Source organism: Petaurus breviceps, unplaced genomic scaffold, assembly GCF_028583685.1.
Source record: "Petaurus breviceps papuanus isolate PSGF00001 unplaced genomic scaffold, PetGlider_PUasm1.0 90317, whole genome shotgun sequence".
NCBI lineage: Eukaryota > Metazoa > Chordata > Mammalia > Diprotodontia > Petauridae > Petaurus > Petaurus breviceps.
In genome coordinates, this window is record NW_027187217.1 from 401,962 (window position 1) to 414,333 (window position 12,372).

The following is a 12,372-nucleotide window of genomic DNA, read 5'->3' on the forward strand; positions in this document are numbered from 1 at the left end:
CCTTCTCCGCTGTTTGGGGTCCTGCCCCCCCCCCCCCCCTCTCCCCCCCCCCTCCCCCCCCCCCCTCTTCCCTCCCCCCCCCCCCCCCCCGCCCCCTCTTGTCTGCTCTCCCCCTCTCCCCCCCCCCCTCTTGTCTCCCCTCCCCCTCTCTCCTGCCCCCTTCTTGTCTCCCCTCCCCCTCTCTCCTGCCCCCCTCTCCCATTCTCAGCAGGGCCCTCCCTGCTCCTGGCAGCACTCAGGTCCTTCCCTGGGCTCTCTTTCACCCCTGCTTTCACCCCGGTCACTTTTCCTTCTCACTTCTGCCTTTCTTGAAGTGCAGCAGACCTTCTTCTCTGTGACAGAGAGATGCCCCCTGAGCACCCTCACTCCTAGTGTGCTCTCAGCACCCAGCCCAGTGCACGCTCACAGTGGGTGCGCCTGGGTGTTTGTGGATTGACTTTCAGGCTCCCTTTGTTGAGTCATACTTTGTGCCAAGGCCTGTGCCAGGCACAGGGGGGGCAGGGGAGAGCTCCAAGGAAGGCTTTTGGCTGTGAGTCCAGTGGCCTGTTCCCCGGGTCCTCCTGGGCGTGGCTGTGGAGCAGTCAGCCACACTTCTTTCCCCATCATCGCCACCTTTGTGGTTGCAGTTGTGGGGTTAAGAATGTTTTCAGGGGGTCTCTTGTACCCCCAGAGGCCATTGCCAGGCTGGTCAGTGGGGGGGCAAGGAGGGTCAGCTGCTTCTCACGGGCCTAGGCTGGGTCCTGCCACTCCTGAACCATCCCAGACTGTTGGTGCTGGTGTAGACACCTGGTACCCTCGGCTTCTCTGGCCCCTGTGTGTGCCCAAGCTCACTGTCCTTCGAAAGCCTTGGTGCTGCTTCTCCTAGTTCTTTTCCTTGGCTGGGTCCCCTGCACATGGGTGCCCTGTAAGACCCTTTCCCCTGTAGCTAACTGGGAGGCCCATGCATCCTGCCTGCCCTCTGCCCCCTGAAGCCCAGGCTGCCCCTGACGTCCCCAAATGTCTCCTCCAGGGCTCCCCTTTTCTCTCAAGGGCCCTGGTGCTGTCCTGCCATTCTCCAGGCCTCTTCCCACCCCCAGCCCCGGGCTCTTTGGCTGAGCAGATCTGGCACTTTGTTCACATCCTAGCCACTCCGTAGTTCACACCCTCGTCATTGAGGGTTGGGCTCGTGGGGCGGGACGGGATGCCCAGCTGAACCGAGGCGACCCACTGAGGGGCGAGAGACGGAGAAAGGAAGGAGAGAGAAACAGAGGAGGGCAACAGGAGTCGGCAGCCTAGAGAAAGGGATGCTGGCAGGAGAGATGAGGGGACGGGGAAGATGGGGAAGGGGGGTGACCAGCAGCCCAGCTGACGGAGGAATGAGAGAGCTCAGCTCTGGTCAAGGGCCTCAGTGGGTAAAGCTGCTTGTGTTGGCCAAGCATCGCCTCCATAGAGCACACATGACACAGACTGGGCGGGGCTTCCTCTGGCTCGGCCCTTGGCCGGGGTTCGGCCGGATGAGCCAGACCAACCCACCGAGGGGCACACGAGAGCACTCGGGAGGGCCGGCCGTTGGAGCACTGGGGAGTGATGGCCAGCACCCGGGCCTGGCACTCCCTGGGTGGGCAGGCTCTTGGGCAGAGGGTGGGGTGTCGGCTCCAGACTCCCGGGGGAGCTGCAGAGGAGTGGATGGCGGCGAGCCATAGTCCATCTTCTCCAGCCAATGGTCCCTGTGCCTCCCCCATCCCACCTCAGCAGGCTGCTGGGGCTTGCGGTCTCCACATCTGCTCTCCCTCAACAGACACGTGACCCTTTCATCACTAAGTCCAGTGGCCTCTTCTCTGTCCTCATCATTCTTGGCTTCTGCCTGCCTCAGTTTCTGCAGATATAGAATGAGGGTGCACTGCCTTCCCTGGCTTGTCGAGGCTCAGATGAGATGTTTGTGGAGCACCTGGCCCAGAGGCAGCACTTCAAGACTGCCTGCTTTCTGCCTTTCCCCCAGCCCTCCTCCTCCCTCTCTGCTGTGGGCGGCCTTCAGGGCCCGTCCTGGGCCTCTGCTCGGGTCCCTCAGCACTTCCCTGACTGGCTCTCCCTGGGTGGGCCCACAGGCACCTCATCTTGAATCCAGTGCATCTGCCCAGCTCGCTCTGTTACCTTGTGGGCCCCCCTCCTCTCAGGTGCCCAGCCTACGGGTCACCCCAGACTTCTCCGTGGTCATCAAGACTTCCTTCACCGCACCTGCCCTGTCGCTGTGGCCGACAGTGGTGAGGGGACTGGGGGGCCGGGGTCTCTTCCCTCTCCAGTCCATCATCCCTCCACGGCCTTGCCACACATGTGCACACATGTGAGCAGTGGTGGGCAGTTGGCCATGCCCGTGTGGTATGGATGGGTGACTGTTCTGGGGTCCAGCCCCTGCTCTCCAGGGGATGGTGTGATTTCTGCCCTTGTGGGGAGCAGGAGGAGGGCCCGGCCTCCAAGAGCAGTTTTGGGCAAGAATGCCACCTGCCCACCGCCCAAACAGGCACAGCAGGAGAGAAATCACCCCTCCCTGCCAGGGCCTCCCCCTGCTGTCCCGGGCTGCCTACCCAGGCCCCCACTCCTCCATGCCCCGGGCCCCCGCCTGGTCTTAGAAGGCACCTGCCTCTGTGTTTCTCATAGGCGGGCGTGGTCGCTGTATCAAACAGGGCGAGAGCTGGTACAGCCCCACGGAGTTCGAAGCCATGGCAGGGAGAGCCAGCAGCAAGGACTGGAAGAGAAGTATCCGCTACGCTGGGAGGCCGCTGCAGTGCCTCATCCAGGTGATGCGGGGCTTCCACTGCGCTTTGGGCCTGGGCTTGGCTCTCGTGCAGTGCTGAGTCTGAGACCCGCAGGCGGGAGCTTGGGTTCTGTCCGGGAGTGTCAGCCTGCTCCTCCAGCCACCTTGGGAGGAGGGTCAGCCCTGTGGTGGAAGGACCTCAGCCAGATCTGCTGACCGCTTCCCTCTCCCGTCCCCCTCTGGTCCCAGCCTGGATGGTGACGGGACACAGGGCTTAGCCCAGATCCCTGAGGCACTCCATTGCAGACCCTCCGCTGTGCCCTCCCCCCCCCCCCCAATTTCCTTTCAAGGCCTGGTCTCAGGCAGTGACCACAACAGGCGCTATTGCTGGCTGAATGAGGACGTAGGGCCGAGCCGCTGGGTCTTCTCTCCAGGGCCTGGGTGGGCACAGATGGAGCCCGAGGGCCAAGGACCAAGTCAGTGGGCTGAGTGAGGTGGGCCTCGATTGGGGGAAGCAGCCAGCCTCTAGCAAGCTTGAGGCCTAGGTACTGGGGAGATGCAGAATGCCTTGGGGGTGGGGGTGAGAACAGGAAAAGTGTTCTGGAGATGGTGACCTTCCCCTGCACCTGGGAAGAAATATCCTGCCCTACTGGGCCAGTGACTGGGGCCCGGCTGCGTGCCCCAAGCCGTCTCATGCTCTCTGCAGACTCCTGGCCTTCTCAGAGGGTAGGGGCCAGGGCCTGGTGCCATAAATTGGGGCATCTTCAGGGGCCCCTGAGGCCGAATGGGACCTTGATCACTCCCTGGCTTCAAGGCCAGGCTTTTCCACCACTGTCGGCCTCAGTCTCCTCATACCAGGGGCACCACCAGCAATGGCAGAAGCTGCAGAAACACCAAGAAAGATGCTAAACAAAGATCTTTGAATTTGGCCTCTGAGAGAGGAGGGTCAAGGGAGGGGGGGGAAGCACTGCTGCCAGGGTCTTCTCTTTGCTCCTCAAGCTTCTCTGCTGCCCTCTGCCCCTCTGACCCCCTCCCCCAACATTCCTGCCCCTCTGACACCCTCCCCAACATCCCTGCCCCTCTGACCCCTCCCCCAACATCCCTGCCCCTCTGACCCTTTCCCACCCCCAGCCTCATGCTTCACTCAGACAGTGGGAGCCACCTGAGTGAACCCTGTTCTCTCCTGTGCTCTCCTGTGCCCCATCTTGGTACTACCACATCTTTGACTGTCCTTTTAAGGACATGTATGTATGTATTTCTCATCTTGGCCATCAGAGCCTTTCAGAATTTGGGGCCCTTCTCCTCTCCTGCCTCTGTGGAGTGTCTCCTCTCCCCTTGCCTTTGGGAGTTCTTGGCTCCACCCAAGAGCTAGCCAGGGGTTCTTCCCAGACACCCCTGCCTGTTTAGGAAGCTCCTTCAAACCCCCTTGTCTCCATTACTGCCAGCCTGGCCTGTTGACTGCCTCGTCTCCTGCCTCCATGCCTTTCATTGACCGACCCCCTGCCTGGTGTGCCTTACCTTACGCTCTGCTTCCTCTGAGTCTGTAGACCATCCACTGTCCCTGAGCAGTCTCCCAGCAGCCCAAGGGCAGCTGTATGTAGATGAGGTCCCAGAATAGAAACTCCTGGAGGGCAGGCAGGGACTTTTCCTTTGGCCCAGAAATCTGTGTGAGGAACTCCCAGCGTGGACACTTCTCCCCTCTGTAGACATTCTGGGGCCCCACATGTGACTGGAGTGACCTGGCCTGGGCTGGATGACTGTGGCTGCTGCTGGGGCAGGGGGAGGGGGAGGAGTAATGGCGGGCCTCACCCTGTGTTCACCCTTCTCACCCTGCAGGATGGCATTCTCAACCCTCACGCTGCCTCCTGCACGTGTGCCGCCTGCTGTGACGACATGACCTTAGTAAGTCCACAGCTGGGCCCGGAGGACACATGCTAGAGGAATGGTTCCCCCAACCAGGGGGCAGCAGCTGTTCCCGGGGCTGGTGCCTGCCTGATATTTCCTTTCTCAGAGATGGAGGCTGTTTTGGGCCCCCCCCCCCCCCCGACTCCCTGTGCCGTCTCTCATGACAGAGACTTTGAAAAATGAAGCTCTGTCTGTGGGAGGGGCTGGCCAAGCTCAGGGCAGGGTATCCAAGGTGACCTGTCATGCTTATCTTGGTGAAGAGATGACAGGGGCAGGTGAGAGGGCAGTGGTGTCAGGGATGTAGAGCCAGCCTGTCCTAGGGAGGGGTGGGGGCAGGGGATGAGGAGGAACATCGCCAGGGGGTTCCAAAAATCAGTCTCCTCAGGATGCAGCAGTCTAGGTTGTCCCTTCCCTGTCACCAGAAGCTCCACGTAAGCTGCCTGACGGCTGACCGGGCCCTCCTCAAACCTCAGGGACAAGGGACCCTGGGAGGGTGGCCAGGGCGACTGAAGCCCCTTCCCTTGCTCTGGACACTCCTCATACTGACCTTGGACAAGGCCCTCCGCCTCTGGAGTCTCAGTGTTGTCCTCTCTAAAATGGGGCTAATGAACCTTGCTGCGTGGAGGAGCCTTCGCATTCATGACCCTTCTGGGAGGCCCCACCCCCAAGTCATCATCTGAGAGCTGACTTTGCTCTTCTGTAGAGTGGCCCTGTCAGACTGTTTGTACCTTACAAGAGGCGCAAGAAGGAGAGTGAGCTGCCGACGCCCCCCGTGAAGAAAGATGCCTCCAAGAACATCCCCCTGCTTCCAGCTACAGCCACCACCACCTGTAAGTCTTCCAGGAGTCGGTCTGCTTGTGGGTGGCACCCTCGGAGCCAGGGCACCCTTGTCCGTATTGCTGGAGCAGCTTACTGCCATCCCCAGCTTTCTTCTTCCTTACTGGAGCCTCTCTCCTGGGGCCTCTAGATTGCGCTTGTCTTAGAGAGACAGACCAAGAGAGGAATGCTGGGGGAGCAGTGGGGAGAGAAAACCTGCCAACAGGGGAAAGAGGGCTAGGTGGGGCCTTTGGCAAGCTCAGTCCCATCCAGTGGTCTGCGGATTGGGTTGATGGCAGCCTCAGATGTTCCTCTGTGTCCCTAGGGTCATCTCAGCTTTTGGGGGAAGCTGACCTTTTAATTGCAGGTCAGGGTTTCCTCCTCTTCCTGCGTGTTGGCTGAAATCATTCCTCTTACCTCTGTTCATCAAAGTGCTGATGGTTTAGGGATATCCATTAATGATAGGGAATGGGGCCTCGGTTTGAGCACCAACGACAAAAAGACACCTCTGATCTTCCCAGTTACCGTGACTCCTGGACAGCTCACTACCTCTGGTGCTCTGACCTTTGACCGAGCATCAACTGTGGAGGCCACAGCTATCATCTCAGAAAGTCCGGCCCAGGGGGACGTCTTCACTGGAGCAACTGGTAATTTGTCTGGACTCAGCATTGTCTTGGTGCAGAGCGAGTGTCTATCAGGACATTTATTTAGTCCAATTCTAAAGAATAATCCCTATTAAGCAAGATATTAGGCATCCCTATATATGACTATATGGAAATTCTTGGTCAGAGTTAGGGGAACTGTGATGTTAGAAAAATAACAAATGGAAGGGTTGACCTTGCCCCATTTAGCCCGAAGAAATCAGAATTTGTTCAGCATGTATTTTCTAGTTTTGATAAAGCATCTCCTGTAGTCAGCAATAATGCACTGTGGATGGAGGGCACTTAAGTTCTACTTGGGTGGGAGATGCAGTCTGTACCCCAGTAAATCAGTACAAGGTAGTTCAGCAGGGAGAGAACATACACAGCTGTAGGGACTGGGAAGAGGGCATCACAGCAGAGCTTTGAGTGACACCATGATTCCCAATAGGCACAGGGGAGGAACGAGTGCTTTACAGCCTGTTGGAGATAGTACGTGAAGTGTGGGGGTCAGGGAGCAGGTCTGTTTGTCTGAAGAACAGGAAATGAAGGAAGAGGAGTCAGATCAGGTAGGAGAAGACCTGGTAAAGTGTGGTGTCACGGAAGCCAAGAGAAAAATGTGCAAGAAGGAAGGCGGTCACTACTGTCACAAGTTGTCGTGAGGTGAAGTGCAATGAAAAATGAGAGAATAATTTAAAAAACAATTTGTAGTTAAATTATCGTGATTCTCAGTAGTTGAGAAAGGAAACACTACATTTATGAGATAAGTGGGATACTGATACCCAAACCTGGAAGGGATAAACCATAGAAAGAGATTTGTAGACCAGTCTCATTAATGAATATTGATGGAACACTTCTTAACCAAGAGATTATATTCCCCAAATGATTCACTGTGATGAAGTTAGATTTATACAGGGAATTAAAGTGTCTCAGTGTTCAGGAAGAAGTTAACATAATTCATCGTATAAGCAAAAGGAACCATATGATTATAAATGAAGAAACCAATTTTGATAAATGGCTCTTGCAGCCATTTATGCTAAAAATTCAAAAATCCTTAGGCATAGAAGGGTTGTTGTTTAATATTATTTAATATTAATATTAAGTAGTTCACTAAAACCAAGGTGAATGTTATTTGTAATAGAGAAACACTGAAAACTTTGCCATAGGTAGAGGAGTCAAACCAACCTTGTCTTTCCCCAGTATTGATCGTTGAATCAGATCTAGAGTCAGGCCCTTTGAAGATATCTTGTCCCACTTCTTTTTACAGACAGAGAAGCAGTAGGTTGTGAGCATCAAACCCAGACTTTGATTCAGGTCCGTTGACTCCAAGTTGAGCAGTCTTTCTATTATAGTATAAACAACAATAATAACAGTAATCACAGCTAGCATGTATGTCATGCCGGGCACTACGCGCAGTGCTGTATAGGGATGACCACAATCCTGAGAGCTTGTTATCCTCAGGTCACAGAGGAGACAGCTGAGGAACACCGAGGGTGATTGTCTTGCCCGGGCTCACACAGCCAGTAGTTGTCGGAGGCTGAGTTTGAACTCAGGCGTTCCCTGGCGCTCCAGCCACTGCGCGGCCCAGCTGTCCCTGTGCGCTGCCTCTCATTTATTCACTGCAGTTTTAGGAATGATGGTGAATAGTAGTGACAAGAAAGAGAAAATAGAGGAGATATGAAATACTACTTAGGCAGCTGCAGAGAATCAATGAAGAAATTAATTCAGATGGCAATAGAGAAATTGCACTCAGTTATAAAATGTGTAATTGGGAACTAACCTACCAGGATGCATGACTTATATAAATAAAATGATGACACTTTTTAAATTTCATTTATTTATTTATTTATTTTTGCTTTTTGGTAGGCAGTTGGGGTTAAGTGACTTGCCCAAGGTCACATGGCTAGTTTTTGTGTTAGGTGTCTGAAGCTGGATTTGAACCCAGGACCTCCTGACTCCAGGGCCGGTGCTCTATTTACTGCGCCACCTAGCCGCCCCAATGATGACACTTCTTACAGAAATAAAAGGAGAATAATGTAATTGGAGAGATAATTACTGTCCTTAGTTGGGCTGAGCCAGTATCATAGGATTATAGAATTTGTGAAATGGAAAGGACCTCAGCATCCCCCCAACTTGAACCTAAAAGGATGACCACAGCACCTAAACTAACCAGTAGACTTAGAGCCCTCTCTAACATGCCAAGGAGCGGTTTCTATAGAATCTGATACAGTAGCAGAATTAGTAGAAGAGAAATCATGAGCAAGATGCAACACTGAAGGGGCAGAGTGTCACCAGACTCCAGCTGCATCGACGGGAAGGAATCGTCCAAGCTCTTGGACACTGTTTTAGAACTAGTGAGGAGGTCAGTCCCTGGGAGAGTAGCGTCATTCAGGAAGATGCCCCTCTTGCTTGAGAGATGTGCTTAGACCCCCAGGGAGTACCCAGGGTTGGCCCATCACCCAGAATGGCTTGGGGAGGCCACATAACCAAACTGAGTCGTCAGAAGATGGGCATGAAATTGCACAAAGCTAAAAGGCACAAACGGAATCAGTAGAGCGGAATGAGGAAAAGTCAGCATTTAGTTTGATGTCAAAGACATGAAGAAGGGAGACCTGAGGGTATGAAGCCAGGAGCCTTGCCCTTCTGGGGAAACAGTTGAGGACAAAAGCCAGGGGCTCTGAGAACACCAGACTTTGGGCCACGTGGATGGGCTCAGAATCATTGATCGGGGATCCCAGGCCACAGTGGTCAGAGCTGCAGATGGGTTCCTAAATTGGTTAGACCCTTTGATCCCCTGACCTACTACCAGCCCTGCCTGGGATGGACATCAGTGACAGAAAGGAAGGCCCTGGAGGTTAACGAGGCCCTGCCCTTCCCCACTATCTTAGGTAATCTGCTTAGAAGACTCCGTTCACATACGTGAAATACCCATGTATTTTCATAGATTGAAGTCATATCAAGTTTAAAACCTGGAAACTGATAACACCCTTGTTGTCCAACAGTACAAGATAGCAGCACGCAGCCGTCTTGCAGGGTCAGTCATCCAGAGCCTCACTATCCTGGCTATCAGGACAATTGCCCAATCTCACCATTTCCAGAAGCTGCATTGCCAACGTCTCATCCCAAAATAGGTAAGTTTCCAGGGCCTCCCTGGGGCTGGATCTGTGATGGAGGGGATGGCATTTTTCCAAGAAGGAAAAAACTTTTGTTTTCTCTGTGAAACAGTACAGCCCAGAGAGAGAGAGACGAAGAAATGGTCGTCCTTCCGTGGGGATTTAGTTTTTTAATTCTTTGTTGGCGTACTTACAGATATAAAAAGGTTCAAAAACATTGAAAAGTTCAGAATTCTTTTTGAACCATGAGATTTCATAGTGGGGGCGTAGAAGGAGCCTTGGTGTCTGAATCAGATGCTGGGCCTGTTTGATGGTGTCTCCTCCTGGGCTCCCACACCTACAGCCAGGCCAGTTCTTAGGGGCAGCCTTGTTTTCTGTAGTCTCCTAGTCTGGGGGTGTCATACAGGATGTGTGAAAAAGGGGTAGGGTACTGAGCATTGGAGCCACCCAAGGCCATCCCTGCTTCCTCTCTTCCCTCCACCCTTCTCTCTATTCCCAAAGCTGCCTTAGCCCTGCTGCCACATCTCCCTGCCTCTCCAAGCTACCCTCCACTTAGTTATCAGAAGCAAAGCTTCCTAGAGCAAAAGTCTGTCACCCCTGCTCCCCCCATCACAAATCCCAGGGCCTCCCGCTTGCCTCTGGGGTCAACAGCAAGCTTCCCTGCTTGGCTTTTAAAGCCCTTCCTCTCGCCTCAGTATGGCATGATCATCCAGCCACAGTGGCATTGGTGCTGATCCACTCACATGGCAGGAGTCCTGGCCCCCTAGTCTGTGCTTTTGGTCCCTGAAGGACCCACCCTCCTCACCTCTGCAGATCTTTGGGGTCCCTGTATCCACCTGGAATGTCCCTTGTGTCCGTCTCTGGATGAGGGCACTGGCCCTTTCCCCAGAGGACCTAAGCAGCTCCAGAGACTGCTGCTGCCCATTGGCTCAGTCCATTTTACCTGGTGGGAGATGAGCAGAGACGTGGCTCACCATCTGTTTACTGTTTTTTCTCCCCCTGAGGGATTTTTGTTGGATTCTTCGGTCAGCAAACAATCTCCTGGTTAGAGGCCAGCTGGAGTGGGGGAGTCTCTGAGGCTTGTCATCAACACGTGCACTTCTTTTTTAAAGTGGTCGCCCCCTCCAAGGGCTACAAAAGCCACAGGATTGCGTGGAGGTGAGGGCCCCTCCTGCTCGTGCAGACACCTCGGCAGCTTCTCCACACATGATGGTCCCCCCAGACAGACTGGCTTTCTTAGAGGTGACCCACAGTCTTTCCCAAGGCTCCACTCCACTGACACAGTCTTGGGAAAGACATCCTCATCCCATTACAAAGGAAGGAAACGGGCATCTATTAAGCGCCTGTTGTCTGAGTAAATATTGTGCAAATGTTAGGCTCTTTGATCCTCTCAGCAGCCCTAGGAGGGAAGTGCTGTGCTCATTTCACACTTGCGGAAACTGAGGCAAACAGGTCCCACAGCCAGAGAGTGTCTGAGGCTGGATGTGAACTCAGGCGTACCTTGCCACCTCTCCCAGGCATCTGAGTAGGACGAGTAACGAACCGAAGATCTGAGGAGAGATGGAAGGGGGTGGTCCCTGGCTGCCACCTGAAAGAGTCCAGGGAGAATCAGGGTGATCTCAGCCTTACACCTGGCACACAGAAGGGCTTCAGCAGGCGCCTGCCAACCAGACCTCGATGCTGTCAGGAGGACTTATAATACTCTGGTTATGGGAGAGCCACTGGAGCATGGCTAGGCGCCAAAACCAAGTAGAAAGGGCGTTACAGCAGGGGAAGTGCGTGTCATTGAAGGGTGCAGACTCGCAAGTGCTGAGTACCACCAGTGACATAATCCACGAGTAGGGCAGTGAGTCATCCATCAGGGCTGGGGGGGAGGCACCTCCCAAGCCTGGGCAAGGTGTCCCTCCCGTGGGATTCCAAGAAAGGAGCCAACCTAGGACATGCTTGAGGGGTCTAGTGGGAGGAAGGTGCGCACGTTGATCTTTGGATTTGGCTCCCTTGGAAGATTTCTTTGGGGTCCTGAGTTAAACGTTCAATAGATCTGGTCTCAACCAAATTTCCCACATCCCTTCTCTGCAGAGGTGGGGGCTTGTGGCTGCAGAATGCTGCATATCCTTTCTTGGCAGATCTGCTGCGTAGTTTTCCTCTCTGGAAGGATGATGGAGGGATACAGTGGGACATGTGAGTGGTGGAAAGATAAAAATTGTCAGTGAAACTGTTTTTTAAAAGAAGAGTGACTGTGGGAGTGAAGAGGAAGGACGTTGAGGAAGGTGGGGGTCAGTGGTAGACGGAGTTGCTAGTGGGGGGCCTGGGACAGAACAGAATCAGGGAGGTCTGGGGAGAGTAGGGGGCGCTGCTTGTGACCATCCTTGTCCCACAGGAGCAGGGAGGTCCCTAAGAGAAAAGGCGGGCTGGGACAGACCCCCTGCTTTGTGAAGGCAGAGCGGTCTTTTTGTCGGTGATTGGTGAGATGCAGATGTTGCCTTTCATCTGCTTCTTCCAGACTCTGTTCTGAGTTTGGGCTCCTTTTGCTGATTGGCTGTTTTTTTGTTGTTTGCTTTTTAGGGTAGTTCAGTTTAGTAAACATCCTTAAACCCCTTCTGTGTGCCAGCCCCAGCTTCCACCAAGAAAAATCTGTGCAGCCAAAGGGCTGACCAGAGGCCAGTTTGCCTGGCCCATTCCTTGGGTTTCCTAGTACTTTGAATGGTTCTCCTTTTCTTTGTGTCAGATTCAGTGTCTCAGAGAGAGACCTTGGGCACCAAAAGGGCAGGTTACTTGCCCAGCGTAACACAGCCAGGAAGGGTCAAGAGTGGTATTTGAAACTATAGCTGGAAGGAACCTTAGGGCAGCCAACTGTGTCCTCCTTTTTTAAAAAAAAAAGTCTTTTTTCTTGCAATTACATGTTAAACTTTTTTTGACATTTGTTTTTTTTTTTAAATTTTGAGTTCCAAATTTTATCCCTCCTTCCCTTCCTCTCTGAGATGGTAAACAATCAGATATAGGTTATTTAAACATTTCCCTATTAGTCATTTTATAGAAGATGACTCAAAAGAAAGAAAGAAAGAGAGAGAGAGAGAAAGAAAGAAAGAAAGAGAGAGAGAGAAAGACAAAGAAAGAGAGAAAAAGAAAGAAAGAAAGAAAGAAAGAAAGAAAGAAAGAAAGAAAGAAA

General features: G+C 53.5%; 1 protein-coding gene across 1 annotated transcript in view; it reads left to right on the plus strand.

Moving 5' to 3' along the window:
• The window catches only part of DEAF1 (DEAF1 transcription factor), a 45,362-nt gene that overhangs the window by 5,855 nt on the left and 27,135 nt on the right, over positions 1–12,372 (plus strand). The window contains exons 5-9 of the mRNA XM_069107921.1: positions 2,635–2,774; positions 4,568–4,633; positions 5,340–5,466; positions 5,974–6,099; positions 9,093–9,221. Coding sequence (XP_068964022.1) covers positions 2,635–2,774; positions 4,568–4,633; positions 5,340–5,466; positions 5,974–6,099; positions 9,093–9,221 — 588 coding nt within the window. The remainder of the gene's footprint in view (positions 1–2,634; positions 2,775–4,567; positions 4,634–5,339; positions 5,467–5,973; positions 6,100–9,092; positions 9,222–12,372) is intronic.